The 27,564-nt window shown below is 43.8% G+C and overlaps 1 protein-coding gene across 2 annotated transcripts; it reads right to left on the reverse strand.

Moving 5' to 3' along the window:
- Window positions 1-4,334: 4,334 nt before the first annotated feature.
- On the reverse strand, window positions 4,335-23,677 carry ISY1 (ISY1 splicing factor homolog). Of its 2 annotated transcripts, XM_006258174.4 has the most exons (11): window positions 23,591-23,677; window positions 23,486-23,508; window positions 20,966-21,017; window positions 18,913-18,978; window positions 18,188-18,230; window positions 15,957-16,069; window positions 14,315-14,432; window positions 13,048-13,170; window positions 8,815-8,927; window positions 6,885-6,971; window positions 4,335-5,151 (listed from the first exon to the last, which is right to left on the reverse strand). In XM_006258174.4, the coding sequence occupies exons 1-11, from the start codon at window positions 23,591-23,593 to the stop codon at window positions 5,044-5,046; spliced, it is 849 nt and encodes a 282-aa protein (XP_006258236.1). In that variant the 5' UTR covers window positions 23,594-23,677; the 3' UTR covers window positions 4,335-5,043. The 2 variants fall into 2 exon arrangements, with proteins under 2 accessions (XP_006258236.1, XP_059571845.1); XM_059715862.1 differs by lacking the exons at window positions 23,486-23,508; window positions 23,591-23,677 and adding an exon at window positions 23,185-23,237.
- Window positions 23,678-27,564: the final 3,887 nt, after the last annotated feature.

The following is a 27,564-nucleotide window of genomic DNA, read 5'->3' on the forward strand; positions in this document are numbered from 1 at the left end:
GGCATAAATAAGAAAGACAAATCTGTTTTCACCACATACACACTCCAGGCCCCGGGTTAAGACTGTTGCAGCGCAGTCGTGATGAAGATAGGGATAACAAATGAGGCAATGATGAGAAGACAGCGGTGGTAGAGAATAGGGTAAGAAAGTAGGGCTGTGTGAAGCTTTGGTTGCTGATTCTATTCGGAGAGTTCCCACCTGCCGCTACAGGGAGCTGGACCCAGGCTCTGTGCCAGTACGGGGTGGGGAGGGGGAAGACTGGAGAAGGGGGAAGGGGACCATGGGCCCCCTCTGCCAGGCCCCATCCCCTGCCTGCTCCCTCAGGCCCCCCAAGCGCCCCCTGACCACTCTCCCAGCCCCATCAATGGCTGCCCTGCCCAGCCCCAGCATCCCAGCACTTAAAAAAAAAAAAGGAAAAAGCCCTGCACTCACCAGATGCTGCAGTGACTGTTAGAGCCTCTGGGGGCTCATGGCAGAGCCCCACCATGCAAAGCAGGGCAGCAGGGATCACCCCCACTGCCTGGCAGGAGCCAGTGAGTTCAGGTTTTTTTTGTTGTTTTTTGTTTTTATTTTAAAAGTGCTGGGATGTTGGGGCTGGGTGGGGGATGAGGCCTGTTTGATTCAGAGATGCAGCCAAATCTCCAAATCAGTTTTGGCTGAATCGATTTGGGACTGTGATTCAAATCAGCAGATTGAATCACTGCCCCCCGAATCGGCCGAATCCAAACAGAAGCCAATACCATCCGCTTCACACAGGCCTAAAAGAAAGGTACTAGGGACAAGTTTGGGTAAGACTATGATGCTGGGCTATTAGTTTGAAGTGGGCCAGATGGAAATGTGAAGAGTGAAGGCAGCAGGTTGATAATAGGAAAGTACTCACGTTGAGTTAATAGAAAAACTAAGCAGTGATTTGAAGATAAAGAAGTGAAAAATTCAGAGTATGGAATAAACAGTAAGAAGCGAGAATAGCTAGTAGGCAGCGCAGTAGATAATAGGAAATCTACACAGGGGTCCGTAAGTCCTGCTTGTGATTAGAGTACGCTACAGGTAGAGGTTATGGCAGAGAAAAAAGAAGAAAGCTGAAGTGCATGCTGGCATGGCATTTATGGCTCTAGCATGATAAATATAACCCAAGCTATTGTGTAAGATTAATGCAGAAAGTAAGTCATGATATTAATGGGCGTCATACTAAATGCAGATGAGTGGAGCATACTGCAGGTAAGGAATGTCTGGCAAGCCAAACACCAAATAACTGAAAACAAGGGTAATCATATTGAGGACCTCAAGATCTCCTTATTAATATAATTATGATGATGATGAAGTTCTTGAGTGAAGACTAGAGGGATGCTTACTCATATCTTCAGAACAAGGGGAAATCTATTCTTAGAACAACTTAAATGGACAAGGACTTAACAGTAGAACAGAGCTGACCACAAATTAGGTGAGACAGTTTAATATGCACGTGTGTATAAACGCACAAACAGAAGAAAGAATACTACTAACGCAAAAAGGAAGTTAGCTGTACATGGAAGAAGATAGTGTCTCAGATTACTATTTGCCTCAGACTTAAAATTCAGGTGGGAAATAGCTTTGAAGAAGTTTCTCTGCCAGAGTAAATTTAAGAATACTGTATGCTTGTTTGTCTTATTAAACAAGAGTAGACTGACCCCAAGTTTTGATGTTAGCATTAATGCATGGCTGTACCTCATGACTGACACTAATGTAATTCTATCTAATTAAAAAGTCAAACACCATTTTAATGGATTTTATTTCCCAGGTGTGCACTGCAATTATTCTAGAGCACAAAGCTGAAACCAGATTGCCTGCAAGTGTTGATAATCAAAGCAAAACAAAAAATATTCTTAACCAAGAAAAAGCAAGTAGATGACCTGGTCTAGAAACATTTTGTATTATAATTCCATTGGCTTTAAATAGAACTACTCAGCAGAGTAGGTGGGGGAAAATGAAGTGTAAACCTATTGTGAATAATCAGAAATACATCTGGGGAGGCAGGTGAATTTGCTTCAGGTTTCAAATCCTAGATCTAGGAGGCAGAGGCCTACAGGATTGCAGTTTATGCCGGCAAGAGCCTTTGGTCACTGTTTTCTTTTCAGCATACTAGTATCTGAGAACTAGTATTGACAATTCTCTGCTGCTGCCAACGACTGATAGCATTACTGCATGCTGCTCCCATATTACTTAACTACCTGAACCCAATTGTGGCTCAATATTATTTGGGAGAAGATAGCCCCTTATTTTTCCTTGAGTCAGTCCTTCCTGCAAGTTGATTCAATGCTGCTAGGAAATAAACTAATAAGGGAAACAACTAGCAAGAATTTAACAGAAAGGCCTATTTCCGATTAGAATACTGTGATTTGTTCTTGTTAACCAAGGATGCGTTATGGTAGAAAGCTTGGGAGTAATGTATTGGAAGTTCGCATACATTAAAGATGACTTGCTGAGAAAGCATTTGAGGGGTGCCCAACAGCAAAGCAAAGAAGAAAGCCTCAAGAGATAAGGATACTAAGCAAAAAACTGAATGCAACATAACAAAGCTCCCCTCTACATGTTACAGGTGTTGTGCAATTAACCAGTTAATTGCACAATTACCTGGAGACCAGCTACATATGCAAAATATCTATCACAATAACGATCTCCAACCAGCTAGTTTCACCTTGAAAATGTGTACTAACTGGTTGCTATTGAGCTTCCATTTGCAGGTGTAGCAGGGTCTCACCTGTGGCTGGGAGCCCCAGTAACTGACAGTGGTCCCAGTTGCAGAGGTACACCATGTCCAGTGTAAAACCCCTGAGGCCTACAGATCACAGCAGCCACGATCCCTAGGGCTTGAGAGTTTGTGTGAAAGCTCAACAGACCCTGGCAATCATGGCAGCTGCAAATCCTAGGGCTCAAGCATACAGGAAACCCCTGGGCAAGGATCATGGAAATCCTCTGGCCTGGGGGTTTCCCCACACCCCTGGGGCAAGTGAAATCACCCTGCAATGACCCTCCAGCCCTTGGGGTCTCCTTGTGATCCCATTTCCCAAGTATCAAACAGGGACTAAAGGAGAGCGTCAGATGCACCCTGTACTATTTATGTTGCTAATTGGAGAAAAGACCCTAACACAGAAGAGAGAGAACCATTGTTTAAGAGCTATTTCCTTCCTATAGCATACTTAGCTACCTAGGTGCAATAGTTGCATTCCCTAATTATTGAACAGCAACATGCTTCTGGGGGATGGACCAATAAAGTATTTGCAGCTTTTCTAAACCTCCTAAGCCCCTTTAAAGCATGAACCTTGGTATGCCACCCCTCAATTCTAGTCTGGGATAATGTTAATACAAGATTTTTTGTATAAACCTGCTGAAACTAAGCCTCAAAAGCAAAAGTGGGACAAAGGCCTGAGACAGCTTTTAAAGTTTATGTGGGAAAACAGATTTATTCTTGAATGTCAAACAGTATATGCTGTTGTCTTTCACTCATTGTTCCCCTTCTATAACATTCCCATGAATTTTCCACCAATGTTCTTTGCAGATGAAAGGGAGGAGGAAATTAAATCTTGTTAAGCTGATTGACTCAAATCTTGGTCATGAGCCTGCAGTCAGTCAAATGTACCCAATTAGACAAGAAGCTAAATGAAAAACACAGTCTAAAAAAGTAATATTTTATAATTCAAACGTTTTCTTTAGTTACCAAGTGAAAATAGTCTTTTCTTGTAACTGGTATTTCTTCTCATTTTCAAATTTCTTCTAAAAAGTCCTTCCTTTTTCCTGTTCCTCCTATTTGCTTTATCCTGCTATAAACATAATTGCAAAGTATATGGTGAGAGACATTATACTTTGTATCACATATTCCATTAAGAATTTCTGTTCTATTGTCAAAAAGCATGGAACTCCATTGACTAAACCAAGTTCACGATGCAACCAATACTATGAAGACGTGAGTGAAGTCCTCAAGTTCTCATCGTACTCAGTTTTAGATTAGGACATCTCATGTACAGTACAGTGGATCCTGGAAGTAGCTTCCTGCAGAAACTGAATTTCCTTACCTACCTCCCTGCAGACAGCATCTCTGTTTCTTAAACAGTAATTTCAAATGACTTGCCATTCACATCTGTACAACTCACAGTATTACTTTTAGTAACTTTAAAATTCAAAATAGTTTGAGTAGCTCTGACTTCTTCTCTTGTCCCATAATACAACAGCTAAGAGAGCACCTGGGGACACGCACATCAAACCCCTTAAACAACAGGCTACTTATTATTTCCATTCTCCAGTTATCATTATGAAAAGGGCACAGTTCCTGGAACCCACTTGAAAAATAAAGAAAGAAGTCAATTTGTATAACTGTTTTACTAAGAAATTCTGAACACATTACAAAAGAGAAGTATATTTACAGTAGTTGCTGAAATATCCAGCACTTGAGCAATCCAACCAAGCACCATTACAAGCCATTCATGGATAAGAGCTTTAGGCAGGCTATAAAAAAAACAGCAGTTTGAGCAGAGAAACATACTTAATTCTTCATAATTTTAGATTTTGACTTTTTATGACATTTCCATGGAAACTGCTATTGGTCTCCATCTCTAACAGGCAGCAGACTACTCTACTAATTGAGAACAAGACTGACAGATTCCTGGTCATGTCACTTGTGTTTCTTTCTGAAGCATGAGGAAACTTTGACACGTTGTTCAACCCAGGGAGTAGGTTACTGCAGCACTGAGCATGAGAGAAATGGGAAGTTGGAGAAAGGAACAGAAGCCACCAAAAGCAAGCAGGGAAAAGATGGAGACCAACTTAATTTAGCTGGCATTTTAGAAACAGAGAAAAACCCAAGGCTGGAACAGATAGGAAGACAAACCTACAGAACTGTCTACTAAAAGAAAGGAATGTTTTGAGGAATATGATGCAAGAAAGGCCACTTTTGTCTTGGTGTTTACAGAAGCCAACATGCTTCTTGAGTCTACAGAGATCAAAGAGCCTGTCAGAATGTTGTCAAACTGTTGCTTCAAGAAGGATTAAAAAATACAAGGAGAAGAAATACTACAATCCTAGAAGTCTTTTAGCTTCTTCACTTTGTGCCATAAGAGTTTCACTGGCATACTTCTGAAGAAGCTCCATCTTCTTTCTCCGGACAAGAGCTTCCTCAATCTGTAAATACAAGACATTAAAATACTTAGTCTTCAATTCAGGCCCTGAAATCTAGAACTTCCAGATACAAAGTCAGAAAAAAAGCAGCCAGTGAGGACTAAAAAAAATTTGCTTAATCCAAGTAGAACTGGAGGACACAGTTTTATCAGGCCCAAATAAAAACAGTGTAAAGGCCACCATTGAGACAGAGAGAGAGAGAGAGAGAGAGCGAGCACTCAAGATTTCAGTGCTCTGCCACTGTACTTTAGTATGTAAAGTTTCTGAGACTAAAACATTTTCTATTATACATTAAATATTAGTCCAGAACTCTGATCAGATTAAATTAATTAGGATGTGCTAATTTCCCGTGACAAGGCTTTTCAATAAGATCCTGATACACAAATAGCATTTCAGCTCTAAAAGTAGACTAAATCCACACCACAATAGATTTTTTAATTAAGAATTCTTCTTAACAAAAATCAACTGAAGCCATGTTTCTAACAAATTTCAGATTAAGCATCCTCAGTTGACCTTATTACATACCCATACTCAAATAAATGCTAACATTTTTCTTTTTGAAATGAAAAGAACCTCTAACAACAAAACCTGGATCCAAGTTATTCAGAACTTGAATATTGGCTTGAACCAGCCTTTAGTGTTATACAAAACTTTATTTAGAAATCCAGTGATATATTAAAGACTGTCAGGACTTAAGACTCGACATTTTCTATCTCTCAAAAGCCTTCTAAAGAATGAAAAATTTAAGGTTGGTGTTTATCCCAAGATTGTAGCTCTATAGTTACAATTCTTCTTGCTTTACAACTAGAATGATTATTTGATTTTTTTTAAAAGACATTCTTTGTGAAAGACAAATGACGGTACTGAACACAAAGTAAATGGAATTCTAGCTATACTGATTTGCATCCTTATGGTAAGAGCTTGTTATTGGATCATGTTTTACAACCTAAGAGGTTCACAATCTTAGTTAGTGTGCAGCATTATCTATCATTTTTAGAAACTTCACAAAAGTCAGTAACATCTCATTCCTTCTGAAAAATGTACAGCTTTTCATAGTATCCCAAGATTAGTTTAATTCCCAGGATGAAACTTGTTAGAATGAAATAATATTATGTATCCTGTTTATAGTTTACCAACTCTAGAGAAAAAAAATAATTTTAAATTATATAATCACATATTTTTGCTGTGATGTGTAGATACATTACTGCTAGGCAAATTGCTACAAAAATAAAATAGGAAGCGACCAATTTCAGGCTCATGTAACCAAGGCTGTTTTGGAAAATGGCTACTTGATATCAAGCTAAGCAATCAAAAATTAAAAGTTATTACAGGGGGCAAAACCAGAAATTAAAATGTCACAAATTTGATGAGTCAAAGATAGCAGACTAGGTCTCTCTCTCTTTTTTAAATAATACACCCAAAAAGATTTTCAAAGAAAAAAACCCAAACTTATAGAAAGGTAGAATCTCAGAGGAAAGAAAAGCTAGAAGTACAAATAACATTCTGTGCCACAGTACCCCACTCAGGAAGATGAGTGAACAGAGGTGAATAGAGGTAAAGCAATTGAACCAAGGTCTCACAGCAAGTTCAGTCAGGGAGAGAACCCAGCTGATCTGTCTGGCAGTTTTGTACTACAACCAGTAGACAACACTTTCTATAGGCTGTCTACCATGACTTACAACCTGTATCACAGTAGTGCCAGTGTTCTCATGTGCCTTTGTTTTTTCTTTTCTTACCTCTTGCTGTGATGGCACGGGGACATGAGCAATAAACTTCTGCTGGCCTTCTTCACCTTCTTTTTCTTTGCCATTTTCCTCATCGGACTACAAAATATCATATAAAACTGTTTGTTTTTTAGCTTACATCAACAGGACATTGCATCTAACCCCACCCACCTGCACTTACAGGGGAGAAATCAAATTATGCTTGTAAATAAAGGCCTGAAACATGGACAAAACAGGGAACACTTAATTCTATGCAACAATGGGCAAGCACCACATCACCAAGACCTCACTATTTGAAGACCTAAAACTGGGTTGCTCCTTCCCTTCTTCTCCCTGTGTACAGACGTAGGACCACGTTTTTATTGTTGCCCTGTGGCTATCAGTGGCTGCCAGCAGAATGCAAAGCTAGTTGTCACAGGCAGGGAATAGGGGCTCTACAAAGACAGCCAGGTTCCTCTTCTGTAAAGTGGTCACTCTTGAGAGCTGTCACTATTTCCCTCATTCACTAGATGGGTTTATGCAGGCAGAGAAGACGGGATAGAGCCTATGAGGTCTCAAGCTATGCAAGAGCAATAAGAACATACTCCTGCAGCACTGCTGACTTAACAGGAGATGACAAAATAACCCTACTGCAGGGCATCAGTAACTGTAGGCACAGACAGAAGTCCAGCTCCCTGGTCTAACTCATGGCACTTCACAGACAACAACTTCACAAATTAAACTAACCCTCCCACCCAACAGACATTAGCTGTTGGGTCAGGAGGATGGGGAAATCAAGCTCCAAATCTGGAGCTGATCCAGAGATGCTGTATGTTGCAGCCTCTTCCCCTAGTACTGCCCCCCCCCAGCTACAGTGCTCTCTCAGGATGTGGGGGGGAGGGGGTGAAGAGAAGGGAGGGGAGGAAGCTCAGGCTGGTCTTTACCCAGCCTGCACTGGAGTGGGGAACAGGTGGATTGAAACCCCTCCCCCGCCACCTTGCGTGCAGGGTGGGCAATCCAGCTGGCTGGGCAATCCACAGGCTGTGCAAACACAAGTCCAAGTTCCCTCCCTTGGACAGTGAGGGTTAATTTGTCATGTGATCAGAGCGCTCTGCAGTTGTGTACTTCTGTTAGGGCATGGCTATAGAGTGTTTTCAAGGGGATGATTGCATGGCAAATGTAACTTCTGTCTGTGCCTTGTGAGGAGCAACATGCACTTCCCTGCTGGACTGTGAAGGGAACATGATATCCAACCAGTTCCCTCAGCCCTTAACCCCAACTTAATCTTTCTTCTGTGATTCACAGAAGTCAGTTTGAGTAATTCAGTATCAATAAGATAAAGTGAAATACTACTGTATTGAAAATTCTACCTACAGAGCACATAGGCCTGTGCTTAGAACATTCACTTTTCAGTTATTTTATTTTACAGATTAAGAATTTATGTCAGTAGCCAGTTACTAACAGCTGACCCCAAATGGAAACTCAAAGTTAGTTGTAACTTTTATCCTAGCTATGGGAAAAAGCCTTCTCAGGTTGTCAATTTTCATTACATTCTACATCTGACTTAAGAGTTAGAAGTCCTATTTGAGTATTTAGTTGTACCATGATACACTAAGAGGGGGGCAACCTACAGCCCGGGTGCCACAAGTGGTATGGGTAGCCTGTACATTGCAAGCAGCAGATCAGGAAGGTGGCAGACAGTGCACTAGCGTATAGGGAACGAAGCAGAGCAGCAGAAAGGTCAGGGGGTGAGGATTTGAGTGGTAATTGGGGAGGGTGCGGTGATTAATTTGTGGCATGCCTGTCAAAACGGTTGGCCCCCACTGCACTAAGGTGTGCAAAGGAGGGACACACTATAGTAGCCAATATATTTTTAAGACCAGTGAAGATACTCAAAGCATGCTGCTACTATGCAGGAGTAACATCAATTGCTGTCAAATTTTCATAGTCTCCCACACCATACCTCATCATCATTGACAGCATAAATGTTTTCTTCCTCCTCTTCCTCTTCTTTATCACCTCTTGCAAGTCGTGCCTCTCTCTCCAGTTTCCATTTCTCCACTGCTTCTGCTATGACTGGTTAAAAAAATTGTGATACTAAGTCAACAAGGTATCCAAGGCATGAGTTGAATCTAGGGTTGATGCTAGTTCTGAACTCTTCTACTAAGCTTTTTACTGTACTACCCTTAGCCATGCCTTGTAAACAGACTGAACCAGGGACCTCTCAATATAAAAAAAAACCAAGAGCTTCTAACAGTTTATCTGAAGTACCCAGCTGATTAATGTAAAGGCAATAGCAGACCCACGTAAATGCGGTAGGACCACAAGAGATGGACCAAGTTACATTTTAGCAGACATTGCACCATAACCAGGCTAAAAACCTTGAGCATGACAAAACGTTTAGGTTGGTTAGAGAACTAGGGGTGTGCCAATAAAGATTTTTGGGCCAATAATTAACTAGCCATAATCAGCCAATACTGATCCAATTGCTGATATGTAGCCCAGCAGCTTGGAAAGCAGCATCTGGCTGGCTGCACATACCCCAGGGGAGACATGGGGGCATGTGCCCCAGGGATCTGCATGCAGGGCAAGGGTGGGCTGCCCACTGCATGCTTGGGGCCAGAGGCTGTGCCGGTCTGTTCCTGGTGGAGACTGAGCAGCTATGGGGTGGGCTACAGCCATCCCAAAATTTGCCACAACCCCCCATAGGCCCTCCTCCCAGCACAGCTCAGGCTCAGCCCCCACCTGGAAGAGCCCGGTGCCACCCCCAGCCCCAAGTGCATGGTGCGCAGCACACCCTCGCCTCACGCACATATCTGGGGGACACATGCCCCCTTCATTCCTCCCCCAGGGTGCATGCAGCAGCAGGAGAGCACCCCCCCCCCCCCATGAGCCATGGCTCTGTCCTGCGCCCCGCCCAGGCAGCGTCTGCTGCTGCCCCTTCCCCTACCGCAGCCCCACCCTTACCACAGGGGCCTCTATCTGCCTCCCCTGCACAGACTTACTGGCCAGATGCTGCTCCTCAAGTTGCCAGGCTGCATTCCTGGCTGCATGCATGCTGTGGCTGTGTGCATTCAAGCGGCATTTATCAGCACCGATGCAATATGGACTGATGTATTGGTACACCTCTATAGAGAATATGGTTAGATTACACTCTAGAGCTGTGCTGTGGCCATGTCAAGGGACCATTGCTCTAAACAGTTCCCATGCTACAGAGGTATTTGTAGTGTAAACGGACACGGGAAGACGGGTTTCTGGTAATAAAGACCTGCTGAATACAGCTTTTTAACCTGAGCAACCACTGTATGGTTAGCCATACACTCCTTGCCTCTTTGCATCATTGCTTCCTACTTTACAGCCCATACCAAGTGATTCAAGTTAACTAGAACTAACTGTAAGACTTAAAATGCTCAGAAGTGTTGATGTGTCATTGCACCTGAGGCAAAGGCACCTAAAAATGCTTACAACCTTCATTAACACTAGTATAAGATAATGCAACTATTGCTAAGCTTTCTTTCACCCAGTATTTCAGACTTGAAGTTAAGAGTCCACACCTAAATCTCAAACAAGCCTGCAATGATCAAAGACAGCAAGAGAAGGGTGCGGGGCCTGGGGCAAATCAGCCCATGCAGGACTCCGCCCCCACTCCAATCCCAGACCTGGAGAAGCTGCTGCCACCAGAGAAGGACAGGGGGCAGCGAGCAGCTGGCTGCGGAGAAACTGCTCCGCCGTGCCCCCCAAAGCACAGGGCCCAGGGCAGTTGCCCCAATCCACCCCCACCCCCAGGATGGCCCTGTCAATGACTATTAGCGGATTCGGTGTCATAGCCCTTCTTAACTGAGCAAGGGTAATCAGTCTTATAGCAAAAGACAACAAAGTTTCTGAAAAGTCCCTTGCATGCAGCATAGCTTCCCTGTGCTGTGATAAGAATTGCAAGTCAGAAACCAGAAATTCTTTATCTTTGAGAGCAAGTGGGGATTTATTAGCCTCTTTTATTCATTTAAGACAGCAACTCTAACGACCACTGGCATATTTTTTTGATGTGGGATGGTGAGGCAACTGGTAAAAGAAGAGCTGCTAGTGTGGAAAGCTGTGAAATAAAGTATTTTAGAATATGTCAACTCAATCTCCCATGAACAAGTCTAGGAGACTGTCACACAAAATACAATAGGAGACCTCTGAAATTCCCTTACAAGAAAATAAGGCATGTGATCTTTTTTGCCCTATTAAAGATGCAATAGAAAAAAAAAAAAATCAATCCTTTTGTTTTGGGACAGTTCTTCTTTCACATTTCTCCTTAATATATTTGAAGTTCCAAACCCAACAATTCTAGGTTCTTATAGAGCCTTTTAAGGCACACATAAAAGGTTAAAAAGTCTAATCAAGAACTTTCTGAGCAGGCCAAATCATGAGTAATGAATTATTTAACCACCCAGTAAAAAAGCCTTCCTCATGTGACTACATATCCCTGAACCACCAATATATGGTTTTGCAGTAAGCTTGGAAGTACAAATTCTAAGGTTAAGAAGACAGCATCCCAGAACTTGAATCCTTTAAGTTAACAAAACTAGCCCAAAAGTCTCATGCAGAAAGGGTGCTGGTTGAGTTACTGAAACTCCTGAAGATAGGGAAATGGAGACCAGGTTTTGGTAGAACAACAGCCAGATGGGAAGGTGGTACCTCACCACAGAGCCCAGACTGATTACAAGGCCATCTGCCTAACATTTCACCTCTTCCTGTTTCAACAGGTACCTGGCTCTCATGTTTGTGGAGAGAGCAATGGGAAAAGTCCAGCCCCCTTCCTGCAAAGTGCTTCTGCTCAGCCTTTTTTGATTCCATTGCAAGCTGCCATCTTCTGCTGTCTGTGCCCAGCATCTTGTTAATACCACCATTCCAAATATTGCTATACCCCATTCAAATTGACTAGCTTTATTGTTACCTACTTACAGACTCCCCACATTCTTCCCAGCAGACAAGAGGAAGCTGAATTATACTAACCCCAGGTTCACAGAAATTTGAGAGGAGAGTCCCAGGCTTTTACTGTGGTTGAACAAATTCAAGTCAGCCTAATTCCCCCTCCTATAATACCAAAATCCTAGTGCAGAGAACCTTGCTGAAAAGCAGCATTTCATTACCAATGATAGATTTTCAAAAGAAAAAAAAATTACAATAGCTTAGTTATTTCCTTTTTCGTGTTTTAAATGCAAATATTATGAAAGCAATACATTATTAATTTCCCCCATCCTTGTGACTAGACACAGTTGAGAGCCTGAAGTACACTTAGTTTAACTGGAGTCAGCTGATAGGGAAGACAAGTTGTTTCTACTCTGTGCACCATTCTGGATCAAAAGTAACTTACCAGTCCTATCCAAGTATACTCCCAGAGGTTACTTTTAGGTCAGATTCAGAAAAATTGTTTCCTTAAACAAAAATAGTAATATGAGTATGCAGGACCTAACAGCTCTTTTCAGTATCTCAAGTCTCTCAGAAAAGCAGTTGTCCAGCACCCCTATTGTTGCCTACTTGGAAACCAAGGTACAAAGCTAACTTGCCCAAAGTGTGCTTGAGTGCCTGGAACAGTTCACAGTATGACAGTCTGTTCCTAGTCCTGTGTGTCCTATCCCCTTGCACAATCCAGCTTCACTACTTGCATACTAAGCTCCAGTGTTACATTTTAGCCAACTGTTTGTTCTACTACACAAAAAAGACACCACATGTTTAAGAGAAGGAAAAAGAGAACGATTCTCCTCCTCAAATGAAAGGAAACTAAATTTCCAAGGATTTTGTTTTCTAGTTAAAAAATAAAATAAGTCACAGCTAGCTGAAAAAGTTTCTATTTTGGTGGAATCTCATTCTGAAGGGACAGAAAGATGACAGCCTCCTTTACTCGCTCTTCACATGAAACATAACGGTTAAATAGGACAAAAACCTACCCGAGAGTGTACCACAGGTGATAATTGTAAGCATTTCAAAGAAAGTTATCAAAATCTCAAAAACTGCTTACACAGTTCTTCCATCTGCAGCAAAGATTGCCAACATTCATTGCCAACATGTCAGTGTTGCCAACAAGGCAGTAATCCAGAATTACTTCTTTCCAAGTCGGATTACCAGAACCTATGTGAAACCAGACAAACACCAGCAAGCCTTAAAGCTAAAAACTGCTGCTTTATAATGTACATCAAGTGATCTCTCATACCTTCCTTTTCATGTTCCTGTTCTAGTGGCTCCAAGACACCATCATCTTCATCCCTGTAGCCATAATATTCTGCATCAATTGCTTTCATAAGCTCAGCTCGAGTCTTCCTTGGAGGAGGGAGAGCTGAAAGAACATTACTCAGTCATCCAAAAGAAAATGATGCTCCATATCTTAATAGCTGGTCATGCACATGTGAACCATAAATCAGCCCCACAGTACTAGTCCATCAAAGCAGATCAAATTAACCAAAACAGACAAACAACTATCACTAGCAGTCAAAGAACTCTCTACATTCTTCTCGAGGCTACATTCAAAGTGCCTGCCTATTCTCTAGCCACCACTCTCACCACCTCACACTTGCACCAACTTCCCCCTTTCTAGCACTTTATTTTAAACTGATGCCAGCTATATGCCATCATAAGTGCTCTTATAAAAGTAATTCTCTCTCAAGGATTTCAGGGAGGGCTAACAATATCTCTGAATAGACAGAGGTCCTTCCCATAGCTTAGGAGTAATACTTCTGACGGATTCAGGGTAAGGAGGCTCCGGGGTGGTTCTATATTTCAGTTTTTAAGCCCAACTACCTCTTGCCTTATGTAAAACTTACACAATAGACTAGCTAAGGCCAGTCTGGGGTCAAAAGGTCTTAAAAGCACAGCAACATCCCTCAACTACCTGCTGCTTCAACAGTCAAGGATATAAAGATCACTGAACAGTTAACTGGATAGCAATATATACAATTAAACTAGTTCTCACTAAGATTAAAATGGATTGTTAATTACTATTTTATAATGTTAGGGTCAAACCTAATTCTACGATGGGAAATGGCAATTGTTTATAGCGAGAAGCACATATAAAATAGACTGAAACTTTTTTTTTTTTTAATAATTTTTCTCTTTTGGACAATGGAAAGGCAGAGTTAACTTGTTTTCCTCTGAATTTATCTAGCCCCAGTCAGGAGGCTATTCCAGCTATGCATGTAAATAAATGTTGTTTTTCTTTAGTCAAGGAAACATTAATGAATAACAAAATTTAAATTTTGCTTTGATAAGTGTTTAAGTTGACTGGTCTCTAGCTTAACATAGAAGCTTCACTTCAATTTCAGCAGATACATGTCACATGACATGAGATGCTGCATAAAGTTACTCTTAGGAGTTACCAGTTGGGATAATACAAGCCTGAAGCACTAGCAAGAAAAATAAACAAAATGAAAAAAAAATGCTTTCAACATACTTAAATGATTCTCTAAACTTGTCAAGTTACTTACGTTCCTTTTCAAAGAGTTCTCTGACACCTGGTAAGTCTTTAGCAGCTCCAAAATATTTGTAACCTCTGTTTCCTGGAACTTCTTTTCCTTCATGATCTAGCATTTTTGGACCAACTCTCTTAAAGAATAAATGAAAAATAAATAAATTAATTAATTAATTAATAAAAATAAAAAAACCCCAAGATGCGTTGCTCCTGGTCACCTTCACAGTTCTCCCCCTATGCTTATTGGTATTTTTCATTCTCTAGGATAGTGGGGTGGGAGAAAAAAATCTGTTCTAGCTATATCAAATATTTCAGCACATAACTGCCACTAGCATCACGCATGCCTTTGTATTACTACTGTCCTTCTTGCTGGGCACATCAACACGTGCGCCTGACTGTGCAGTAACTGCCATTACTGTGCAGTCCCAGCAGTGCACGGGTCAATTCCAACCATACTGCACAGTAACAACAAGCTACTTACTTCGTGGCTAATGCGCAGTAGTGTTGGCGTCACAGTTCGTGCTGGCCAATGCTATGTCACTGTAGCTTATTGCTATGGTGATGTAGCATCTTGTATAGATGCACCCACTGAGTATCAATCAGTCATGTGACAGTCATGTAGTATTAAGTCCCATAGCAGACACACCTTGTCATCTCTTCATACTGAACATCATGGTTTTGGGACAAAAACTGGATTAAAATACTATATTATAAGCCAGTGGTGCCCAACCTTTTTACCCCATGGGCCAGATCCCTCTACGGGCCAGAAATGGCCAATGGGTCCGATTGACCTACAAGGGGTTGCACAGCCCAATCCATCCAGCCTGGCGGGGGGAAAGCAGGATAGCCTCAAATCTGTACACATGTGGGAAGTGGGCCCATCCCTGATCCTGCTAGATGCACAATGGCCCAGGCGAGGCTGGAACCAGCTGCATGGAGCTTCCATCATTGCCCACTGCCAAGTTTTCCAAGTTGTGGGAATCCCTGTGGACCAGATGTCATGGCTCCATGAGACAGATTTGGCCTGCAGGCTAAGGGCTGAGCACCCCTACTATACATAGGGTCACTATGTGGAACCCAACACAGATCAAGTATTAAAAACAGAATTAGTAAGTACCTGATAAAAAATATACAATAGAAATTTCAGCATCCAACATATTTTGGCTCAGAGCAACTAAAAATATCAAATGCTTGTGTTTTGTATTTTCCACAATGAGCAGAGAACAAAGTACTTGAGTAAAACCTTTCATAGACTAAAGGGGTGCAGAAGAGAGGAACCACAGAGGGGCAGATAAATTTTCAAAGTCTGAAAGGATGGTCAACAGAAAAATACTTAATTTTATCTTCCAAAGCCCTTAGCAAATTAAGGAGTCATTTTCTAACCCTGGTCAGGATAGAAAAAACAAGACATAAATATTTGTTCTAACATACGATTCAACCTGTTCTAGAGGGCTGAATAAGATTCAACTATTGACATTCTAATCACTAAAAAATATAATCAAATGTATTAATTCATCTCTTTTATATGCACTAAAAAGCACTAGTCCAGCATTCATTAGATTAAGCTTTCTTATCTTGAGATGAAGAGCTATCACTTTACTAGTGACTCAGTTAACTGCTGCTCTGTTTGTCAACATGATTTATTCTTTTGTACTTACAGCATAATCAGGACCTCCTAACTCCTTTATCCTGACCTCCCAGTGTCCCTTTTCTCTTAGCAGCTTGTTAATTTCATCATTTAAGTCTCGAATTCTGAATTCACCTAAGCCAGCTACAAGAAAGGAAAAAAAAGTTAGGAAGCTTCTATAGACACCAGTATTAGATGCCTGTTTGGAAGGATTTTTTTCTTCTTCTAACTGGGAAGAAAAGCACCTCCTCTTCCCTTAAATTCCTGGAGGATCCCTGAAAATGCAAAATCATTCTTCATGACTAATATAGTTTTGGGGCAAGAAAGACTTATTTATTCCTCAAGACTGATGTCTGCTAGATAGGAAGCACTCTGCCATGCCTGGAGAAATACTGCACTTCCTGTACTTAAAAACATGCTACTCTGGCCAAAAGCACATTAGCTTTACTTTGAATCAAATAGGTATTATCACTGGTTTAGAACTAGTGAATACAGCTTACTGCTCCTGAAAGCATCTATTCAGGTTTATTAGTGACTAATCCTGGTAAGTCATGATGCAATTCATGCAGGAAGATCACCTTGTTTTTTTCATTATTTATATTGGTACATAAATATTTTAAACTTTAATAGTTTCATAAGTAAAAGAATGCATCCTTAACTGAGTTGTTAAATATTTCAAGTAGATAAATCCTGGGAAAGATGCCAGTATTTTAACTGGGCTTATCATAGCTCCTCTTGAAAGCAGAAACAGGAACTCTGCCTATCAACAGCACACAGCCCCTCAAGACTTCTTGTCAAAAAACTGAAGGTGTTAAGTTTTTATTGTTTGTGAAATTTTACTCTTAACTGTTGTCCAACTGTAGCAACTTACAAGTTTGATTATTCTAGCCATCACCTTGCTTCTTGCTCAAGTCAAGCTTAACAGTACCTTCTAAAGCCCTGCAAGAACTGAAGGTTATAAGATGTAAAGCTGCATATAGAAAGTTGCCATTTTAGTAGAGGTGCACCAATACACCGGTACATATCAGATCAGCACCGATAAAAGGAAAATTGCCATAATCGGCAATTGGCTTTTTTTGGCCAGCGTAGCCGATAACGTCACCGATAAATGCTGCACACGTGCACCCAGCTGCAGCATGCACGCAGCCAGGAATGCAGCCCAGCAGCTTGGAGAGCAGCATATGGCTGGTAAGTCTGTGGGGGATAGGAGAGGGAGGATACAGCAGATTGAGGCCCCCATGGTGAGGGAGGGAATAGGGTAGGGGATGGAGCTGTGGGGGGCTCGTTCAGGGGACACAGGGGGCTGGGGAAGGAGGGTGGCTCCCCACTGCTGCGCACACCCCCAGGGGAAAGCATGGGGGTACACACCCCCTGGATTTATGTACAGGGCGAGGGCAGGCTGTCTGCTGCAGGCTTGGGGCCAGGGAATGTATTGACCTCTTCTGGGCAGGGGCTCCGGACTTGGGTTGGGTTTTGGTGGTGTACATGTGGATGCTGGGAGAGGGCTACAGGGTTGGCTACTCCACTCCAAAAAACTCCCCATAGCCCCCCCCATAGTCCCCTTCCTAGCGCTGCTACCTGTCCCCACCCACCCCAAGCACAGCCCTAGCCCAGCCCTCCCTGCCAGGAAGAGGCTGGCAAGGTCCCTGGTCCCAAGCCTGCAGTCGGCAGCCTGCCCATGTCCCAGACACAAATTTGGCCCGGGGGGGGGCGGCAACATGCCTCCCTGGAGGTAGGTACAGTGATGGGGAGCTGCGCCCCTCCCCCCCTCGGATGAGCTGCTTGCAGCTCCATCCTGCACCCCGCTATGCCCTAGCTGGGCAGTGCCTGCCTCTGCCCCACTCCTTCCCTCACCATGGGGTGCCTTAATCTGTCCCCCCCCCATACCCCTTTTCCCCCACAACAGACTGTATATCAACTATCAGATCGGTATTGGCCAATATGGCTGGTTAATAATCATCAGCCGTTACTATCGGCCAAAAAATTTTTTTTATCAGTGCACCCTTACATTTTAGCAGAGAAAGTGTAATACCCTGAGAGCTAGAAAACTGCTACATCACACTGAAAGATGGCAACTTTCTAGCTGCAGCTGTATGAAATATATTGGACATTGAAATGGTCATTGTATCTATAATCCAGCAACGAAATGCTGATACCAATACCAATTAAAACAGTAAAATCTGAATCAATATGATTTTATAGCCAGCATGTTCCAACAAAATAAGAGAAGTTTCATACAATTTGCTGTAATTAAATACATACCATTTTGAATCTGAGCAACTTTCTTGGAGATTTCACCAATAATCTGGTTAAATAAAAAACAAGTATTTAGAAATTAGTTTTCCAGTAAAAGTTAGCAGTCACAAGCTAGTTTCTAATAGAAGACTGAAAACACTTACATGAGAGACTCATTTGGAAGGGCAATTTTTAGATCTTAGTAAACAGTTTAAGTACAGTATTTAAGGCCAAATTAAAGACTTGCACAGACTTTGTACAAACAGGAACCAACAATTTATCTTAACTTACTGGTCATTAAGGTTAAAATGAGATTCACGTTGTGCTGGCATAGTTAATGCTTGATCCTTAATCTAATTAACTATTCACATTAGGGAACTAGCAGCAAAGAGATGCTTGAGGCAGTGCTGTATTCAAAGCTCACATATTCTCACCCTGATTCACAAGGATGTTGGCTTTTTATATATTGATAGAAATGCTTTAAAACTAATCTCCTAAAATTTAGTGGTATAAGTTTCATTCAAATTATGCATTTTTAACAAATGGTCCATTTGCCAATCCAGGCTCTAACAAGGTTAGCCTGAAAAGAGATTCCATCTGGCCTGCCAAGCCAGGATAACAGTGGCAGTTAGCAGGCAGGAGAGGCAGGGATCAGCGGTGTGCCTTTAGCCTTGCGTTATATTTGGCCTCCTGTTGCTAGAATGTTGCTGACCCCTGCTGTAAAGAATCAAAAGTGTCTCTATAGCGCATACCTGTCGTCTCCATTTCTCAGCCTTCGGCAACTCATTACATTCTGATGCAAGAAAAGGTCTTCGCTCCTGTTCGGCAGAGACATATCATAAGCTTCAAATAACCTAAGATTGAAGTTCAGTACACTCACAATGCATTCAAGAATGCGCTCTCATTACCCACACTGTTACTGGATCAGCCCTCAGCTAGTCAGCCACCCTTACTACCATGTTCCAGCCACTCTTACTTCCACTTTCTCTTACCCCTCCTTTCATTGATTAACACCAGTTTAGTGTTAGTAAGAGGTGTTTGCTAGCAGCCATGATGAATGAAATCCTATTACAGAACACAGCTGTCAACTCAAGTCTGGAGTGTCCAAAATAGAACTTGACATCTCTGGTCAAAGCCTCTCCCTTCTACTGTCCAACGCTAGCTTCACACTGATCACTGTAGCTCAGGCAGAGAGATACCTGTAGTCCTCTGCCCACATCTAGTCCCTTGGTAGTTTATTACTTTTCTACAGCTAAGCCTGATCACTCCTTTTCTATTCTTACTGCTAAGGTTTCAATCTAGTTTTTCCAGTTGGATGAAATGAGCTTCTCTCATCTTCCTCCCTTACAATTTATCCATAACACTGCTAAAAAAATGCACTTCTCTTTCCTGCTTCTAACAATGTCTTCCCCACATTTTCTACACAACTCACTGACCTCAATTACTGCAAACTGAAGATCAGACTTTTTCCCTTACCTTTCAGGCTACCTACTTATCTGCTTGTTAGTACCTATTCCTATGCTTCGTCCATGCCTCACTTCCACACCTTCTTTCATAACATTGTTTTATGCATGACCAGCCTCCCAGTTAGGATGTGCCAAAAACCTCCCAACTATAACCAGCAATTTCTGAAAGCCTCTTTTTTTTAAAAGAATGTTTTAGATGCAATAATTCCAGATGCTATTTTCTACTGTACTGCTTTAGGTCATTTTCAGAGACCTAAGTCTCAGTCCTTGGAGGAGAAATCTAAATAATGGAACCTTAAAGTAAAACCTTCTACTGGATTTTGTAACATTCTTCTGACAAAGCTACCAGAACAAAAAAATATCCTGATAATGACCAAAAAGTTGCAAGGCCCAAGTACATGGACTCTTGCACCTACATCACATCTCAATGAAGTCACAAAGGCTCTGTATAGATGTAACAGTCCACTTGTGGAGATTTAGAAACATGAACCTAAAATGACAGGTTCCATTTAGCTTCTGGACCCAATCTCTTCACCAGTGGTTTTGTAAAACACAGACACTTCAGTCAATTTTTCCTTCATCTCTTGTGCCTGTCTATAATGATTTGAAGTTAGATTCAACTATGCAAGTTATGACATTTAAGAATAGATGTATGTAAAGTGAAACACCACATGCCTAACTTATGCCTCAGTATTGTCAGGTCATGTGTAAATCCCGAGTTCAGAATGCCCCTAGAAACAGAATGCTGAATAGTTGCTACTTTGCCAGGGCACTACCAGGGAACAAAAGATCATACAAGAGCTCTTCTAGCTTTCCTGGGCTGACTGGGAAAAAAGCCAAACAAAACCCATGATCAGGACCACCACTGATCAGTTAATGCATACTACGTTAGCAGAAGATAACTTCAAATCTTACATTTACATTTTTAGAATTTCTTTCCAAGTTATTATGCAGCTACCTCTTCCTTATTCTACAATCAAGACATCTGGCTTCTACTTTAATTATCACCTTTGCTTTCTCTCCACGATTTAAGCAGGTTCATGGTTCACCTTTTCCCCTAGCAGCCAAACTGACATTACCCCTCTAGCAGAGTTTTTAGTTAGCATCTGCAGAAAACTTAGTATCTGTGTTGCCCTGCCATTTTGAAAAACTCTATTTTATCCCGTTTTTCTTCCATAGTCTGTATGCAGCAGCCAGTCCTGGGACAACATCTGGGAACACTGTGATGAAAAACTGCACATCCCTTCGCATTCTGTACAAAATAAGTGAGCACTAATTTGAGCACATTAAAAAACCACCGATCAATTACTAAAAAGAAAATAATTTTTTTCCATCCTACCTTAATTTTCCCTTCCTCAAGTTGAGCTTGGCGAAACCTTGCCAAGGCCGTCCTAAATAGAAAAATAAGTTAGTTTGCTTTTTTACTTCTACAGCTACATTCTCCCTGTAACAAGCCCCTACGGTTAGGTTTTCAAGGGATTTAGTGAACTGAATTCTTCAGGGACACATACAATTATTACACTTACGATCACTGAGTGCTTTGGCTAGAGGCTTCTTCAGCACCGTGATGTTCTCAATGGCAACATTAGTTGGCGATTCATTTTTTTTAAAAACATTTACGTTCCTCTGATTATTTAAGAGTCAGAATTTTTCCAGTATTTCCACTTAAACCATTTAGCATTGAAGAAGCCACTAAGCAAATCAGCCAACACCAGTGAAACGTGCTGTCATCTAGAGAGGATGGTTTGTGAGATTTAACATTCAAAGTAACACGCTTGATTGCCTTGTACTTTAATACGACATTTCAAGAACATTTTTCTGTCATAACAGCTTCAGTAAAGACCACTTATGACCTGTAGTGGATTAATACACTTTTCTTTCCTTTTTTTAAAGTTGAAAATATGAGTTTCCTCGGTATTCTGCCCCCACGCCCCCCCAAGCTACTTATCCTCCTAAAGGGCAACTACAAGGGAATCAATGACTGCTATATGTTGCCTCACAATGTTATGTCTCTAATATTCTCAGAGTAAAAATTGAAATATTTCAAATGTTATATCTAAGTGTAATAGGGTTTGAAACTTTTTTCTTAAATGAGTGCTTTAGGTGCATGCTGACATACCCTGCTACATCACCCAGCCAAAGCACTTGAAAACTGACTCAGCAGCAGGGAGCAGAACTGAGTCCATGAGGCACCCCACCAGGGGGCCAAGGGAAGCAGATTGAGGTCCAAGGGAAGCACTGACTGTAGGATGGCTGGAGGACTGACCTACCATACATGCACACACCTTCCAGGTATGTTTTTGTCATGCCTCAGAGTGTTTTACCAGACATATATATCTGTACATGTGCCTTCTGATAATGCTTCAAGGTACACTTTGTTCCCAGTCTATGAACAGAGTTGCTTGAGACAAAGAAGATCCTTTCAGAAGGGCAGGGGCAAACATAAAATCACTCTATAGACCCCCCTCCCCCCCGGCCTCAGATTCAGGGACTTACACCTTTGACTTTCATTCATTTCTGGCACAACTGGCAGGAGGTACAAGCCCTCTCTTCACTTTTCATAGGAGCCAAACAAGGGACAGGAAAGAGCGGCATGCAACAAGCCAGGCGAGGAATAAAAAGCTTTGCCCAACATGGTGGCAAGCTCTACTACAGGGTGGGGGGCAATTATTTGGTCTGGAAGACCACTAAAAGAGTTTTGGTGAGTTGTTATGGGCTATGCAGGGGGTGGGAAGAGATGCTGACCTGGCCTGATGCAGCAGAGGGGGCAACTGATCTTATTTTGTACTAGCTCCATCTACCCTGCACCCACTGCTAGGAGCACTAGGGAAGGGTCTCCATGGAAACTGGCCTAGGACCTCTGTGGACAAGATGCTCTCAGTCAGGCAGATGGGATGGGGCTGAGGGTAGGCGGGAAGCAATGTCCAGGAGTGGGCCAGGTGGGCAGGGCTGGGATTGCAGGGCGGTGATAGTGCAGAGTCAAAGTCCAAGGCAGAGCCATGATCCACTCCCTACACAACCCTGTCATGGGAGAGATCATCTGTGGGGAGAGATCATCACAGTTCTGCCCCAGGCCTGGGCTGTCACTGCCCTGCAATCCCAACCCCAGGCCCGGCTCCCAGACACTCCTCCCCACCTGCATCCCATACACCCAGTGAAGCATGCCCTGCCCGCAAGGGTCCCAGGCCAGTCCCCATGGAGACCCCACCCACCTGTTCTATCCAGTGCCCCCAGGAGTAGGTGTGGGACAGACAGGTTGGGATGTCTGGACAATGGGGCCAAATCTGGTGGAGGCAACAGAGACACTGCCAATGGCATCCAGGGAGTAAGCTGTTCCTGCAGAGGCTGCTGGGAAGCCAACACCAGTGTGCCACCCCTGCCCTGTCCCACTGTGTGCCTGGGGGCTCTGGGACTGCCTACATGCACCTGGGCCAGGCAGGGCCAAGGGACCTGCCGCAGCTGGACAGGATCCATTGGCCACCAAATCCTGCCCATGGGCTGTATTTTGCCCATCCCCGGTCTACTCTGAGTCTGTACTGCACTATGCTGTGCCAGTACCATGAAGTAGATGCTACTGCCTGCAGGACGTCTGGCATCCAACAGGTGGCCCATGCTTACAGGTGACCAGGGCAGAGCAGGCGAGCGGCCAGGGTGACTGTGCTGCAGCACCAGAAAGAGGTGACTTGAGCTACAGCTTGAAACGGAACACCCAGAAGACTCCATGCTGATCTGTGCGCCCCCTGCCTCGGGTAGACACCCTGCTGCTGCGCCCTGACGGCGGGGCTTGGATTCTGGCCTCCCGTGAGGCGCTCTCGCTCCGCCCCGGCACGCGAGGTTGAGCTCCGGGGGCGGTACTTACATGGCCTTCTCTGCGTTTCGAGCCTAGAGAAAGTGAGACAGAGACAGTGTTAGCACGGCACGGCACGGCACGGGCCCCACCCCCACGGAGCTGCCCAGCGCTCACCATCGTGCCCGCAATGCAGGTCCTCGCACCGCAGGCCCCACAGCTCTGTCAAGCTAGCAGCCGGAAGCGCCTCTGCGGGGGTCAAAGGTCAAAGGACTCCGGCTACGCCCCGGAAGCAGATGCCGCGCAAGCGGAACAGGCCGGGCGGTGTCACGTGCTAACCCGGACGCAGAACCTCCCAGCGCTCCGCCTCTAGCTGTTGGAGGCGCCAGCGACGCGTGCGCAATGCGAGGGTGGCTCTAGCCGGATGTTCTTCTGCGGCTCGCCCACCTCTAGTGAAGCCAGGGTACGCATGCGCCGAAGAGGTTGCCTTTGTAGACTTGTGTGGGTGCGTGGGGGGTGGGAAATCTGCCGTGGCTTAATGACAAGCGAGAGACTGCGACTGAGCCTGCGCGGGTCCCACCTGGGCGATCCTGTTTGAGGGCGCGAGTCAGGCTCGGGTTCGCGGTAGGCATAGCAACCCGGGGGCGGGGCTGCTGACGCTGGGGCCTGGCGGTGGGGGGCCGCTTTGTCTTCGTCCGCTGCTGGAAAGGCAGCGAGAGCTTTGTCGCCGGGGGCCAGAAGAGTTGTATGGGGGGCCCAGGAAGGCCGGGCAGCAAGAGGGTGGTGCTGGGGCTGCCTCGCCTGCTCCTGAGCTCTCCCGGGGGGGGCCGCAGCTCTCGGCGCCTGCTCCAGGGCATGACCCCCTCGGGCAGGAAGCGCCTCTGGATTCTCTTCCTGACCCCCCTGCTGCAGTTTGAACCTGTTGCTCCTAGTCTTGTCCCTGCGGACCCATCTCCGCTTTCTCTGGGCTCCCTCCTCGCATTGGAGACTGCTGTCCAGCCCCCTCTGTCTCCTCTTCTCCAGGCTGAACAACCGTTGCTCTTTCAACCTTTTCTCATCACCAGTCTGATCTCCCAGGCCCCTGATCGTGTTTGTTGCTTTCAGCCCTGGACTGTTTCCAAACTGTCCATGTCCAACTTGAAGCGTGAGGCCTGAAACCCGACACAGTGCTCCAGGGGAGGCCTCACCAGTGCTCAGTAGATTGGAAGTCACTTCCTTTGATTTGCAAATGTAACTCATAGATCTCATAGACATTAGGGCTGGAAGGGACCTCCTGAGATCATTGGATCCAGCTCCCTGCCCAAGGGGCAGGAAATCAGCTGGGGTCATATGATCCCAGCAAGATAAACATCCAAGCATTTTTTAAAGGTATCCAGAGTAGGTGCTTGCACCACTTCTGGGGGGAGTCTGTTCCACAGTCTGGAGACTTGGACAGTAAAGAAGTTTTTCCTTATGTCCAGCCTAAAATGTCTTCCTGGAATTTGTGACCATTGGACCTGGTCTTCCTTGGGGTGCCCTAGTGAACAAATGTTCTCTCAGTTCCTGATGCACACCCCATGTATACTTATAAGCTGCCACCAAGTCACTCCTGAGCCTTTGCTTTTCCAGGCTGAAGAGTCCCATGCCTCTCAGTCTCTCATAAGGCCTGCTCTCTTGACCCCTAACATTGTATTAATACAATATAGGACACTGTTCCTGTTTGGCAGCAAGAGCACACTGTTGGCTCATACACAGTTTAGGGTCTACTGTAATCTCCAGGTCCTTTTCAGCTTAGTCTGTCATTCCCCAGTCTGTATTCGTGCATGTAGTTAGCCTGTCCCAAGTACAGGACTGCAGTTGTCCTTGTTGAACCTCATCTGATTGCAGACCATTTACCAGTCTGTCCAGGTCATTTGGGCTCCTAGCCCTGTTCTCCAGAGTGTTTGCAACTCCATCTAGCTTGGCGTCATCCACAAATTTACTAAATTCACACAATCCATTTGGCCAAATAATGAAGATGTTGAACAATACCAGACCCAGGACAGACCCCTGGTGAATCCCAGTTGATACATCCTCCCAACTAGACATTGAGCTGTTGATGACTACTTTGAGCATGATGATCCAACCTTACATTGTAATCTGTATCTACCTTACATTATTTTAATCTAGTCTGCATTTCTTTAGCTTGCTAATGAGAGTGTTATGGGAAACCACATCAAAAGCCTTGCTAGGTTAAGGTATACGTTAGGTGGAATGGAAGCAGATGCTCTGGAAGGTAGGGCTAGGATCCAGGATCTGTGATAGGGCTGGGATCTTGGTGAATCCATGTTGACTGTTCCTGATCACTTTGGTTTCCTTTAGGTGCTTCACAATATAATAGATTCCTTAAGAACCTGCTTCATGATCTTTCCAGGTATCAAAGTCAGGCTGACTGGCCTGTACTAGTCCAGATCCTCCTTCTCTTTATTAAAGATGGGCACTATGTTTGTCCTTTTCCAATTTTCTAGTAACTTACCTGGCCTCCATGAGTTGTCAGTGGCTCTGAAATTACCACGTGGTCTTCCTCTTACTCCTGACATACAGGAAACCTTCAGTGTTCTCAGGCTCATCATTCACTGTTTCAAATATTCACGAATGCTGATCCCACATTTTAAATACACTTTAAACACTTACCGAGCTCCTCAGGAGCTCTGCATTTGCTGCCCACCACTGCCGTTGGGCTCCCACCATTGCTGCTGTGTTCCCACCATCGCCGCTGGAGCCATGCCCTCCCCCCCCCCAGCCGCTGGGGCCGCTGCCTTCATGAACACAGACTGTGTGCATGAATGCAATGCCCTATTTGCAGATTTCACCATTCGCGGGGATCACAGGAACTAGCCCCCATGAATGGTGAGGGTTACCTCTACTTGTAGAATCCCTTTTTTATTGCCTTTTATGTCCCTTGCCATTTGCTTTTCAAAATGTGTGACTTTGTCTTCCTAATTTTCTCTCTGGCTGGCCTCTGGTTGCACTTTCCACTCTTTTATTGCATTGGGATAGTTTGTTCCCGTGTTCTTAAAAAAGGCCTCCTTGAAGTACAGCCAGCTCTCCTAGACTCCTTTTCCCCTCAGACTCTCTCAGGGGATCCTGCCCACCAATTTCCTGAGTTTACTAAATAAAGGTTGCTTTTTCTGAAGTCCAGTGTGCTTATTCTGCGGCTCTCCCTCTCTTCTCCCCTTAGGATCTGGAACTCATCATTTTGTGGTCACTCATCCATGTTATCTTCCACCTTCACATTTTCAATCAATTTCTCCCTGTTTGAGAGTAGGAAGTTGAGAAGAGCTTCCCCTTTTGTTGTCCTCTGTATCAAAAATTATTTGCTGAATTGCTTGTCCACTTGCTGTTTCCCTCCCAGCAGATGTCCCGATAATTAAGGTCCCCTCTAAGAACCAGGTCCTGTGATTTGGAGGCTTCTGTGATTTGTTTAAAGAAAGCTGTGTCTACCTCCTCCTCCAAATTCGGTGATGTAGTGAATGCCTACCATGACATCTTCCTTGCTGACCTTTACCCAGAGGCTTTAAATAGGTCTATTTTGGACTTCACAATATACGTATATTGCCTACACACACACACCCCCACGCCCATATATATGGCAACTCCTTTTTCCCCCTGCCTATTCTTTCTGAACAAGTTGTACCCATCAATGACTACTCATATCGTGAATTATCCCACCACTTCTTCATAATCCCAATTACCTCCAATTTTTCCTGTTTGTTTCCTATGCTCCTTGCATTAGTCTATACATTTCAGGTATCACTGATCATCCTATTTTCTCTCTGAGAACATAGCTAAGGCTTTTGCTATAGCTTCCCCTTACTAAGTTTTTTCCCCCCCCAAGTCCCCTGACTCTTTACTTATCTCTGGGCTTTTGTCTCCATCTCCCAGTGAACCTAGCCTTGCTGCTTGTGAAGGTGGCAGAATGAAGTATGACCTGGTCTGTAGGACAGGTATGGCACAGGAACCAAGTTTTGATAAGAACAAAAATACCACTAGGTTACATCAAAGGTCTTCACACCAAATTTCCTGCCTCCAAGAGCATTCAACCACCCCTCTCCTTTTCTCACTTGTGTCCCACCCAGACACCAGGTAATGGGACACTTTTGCTGAGGGTGAGGCGCTGAGTGGATTAGCCT

This window comes from Alligator mississippiensis, chromosome 12 (assembly GCF_030867095.1).
Source record: "Alligator mississippiensis isolate rAllMis1 chromosome 12, rAllMis1, whole genome shotgun sequence".
Taxonomy (NCBI): Eukaryota; Metazoa; Chordata; order Crocodylia; family Alligatoridae; genus Alligator; species Alligator mississippiensis.

Coding starts and splice junctions, on each gene's coding strand:
- ISY1 (XM_059715862.1), bottom strand. CDS start 23,222: ATGCCAGACGTCCTGCAGGCAGTAGCATCTACTTCATG. Junction 6,972..8,814: donor ATGCTGTCAATGATGATGAG/GTATGGTGTGGG, acceptor GATATTTTGTAG/TCCGATGAGGAAAATGGCAA. Junction 5,152..6,884: donor CCGTGCCATCACAGCAAGAG/GTAAGAAAAGAA, acceptor TTGTATTTACAG/ATTGAGGAAGCTCTTGTCCG.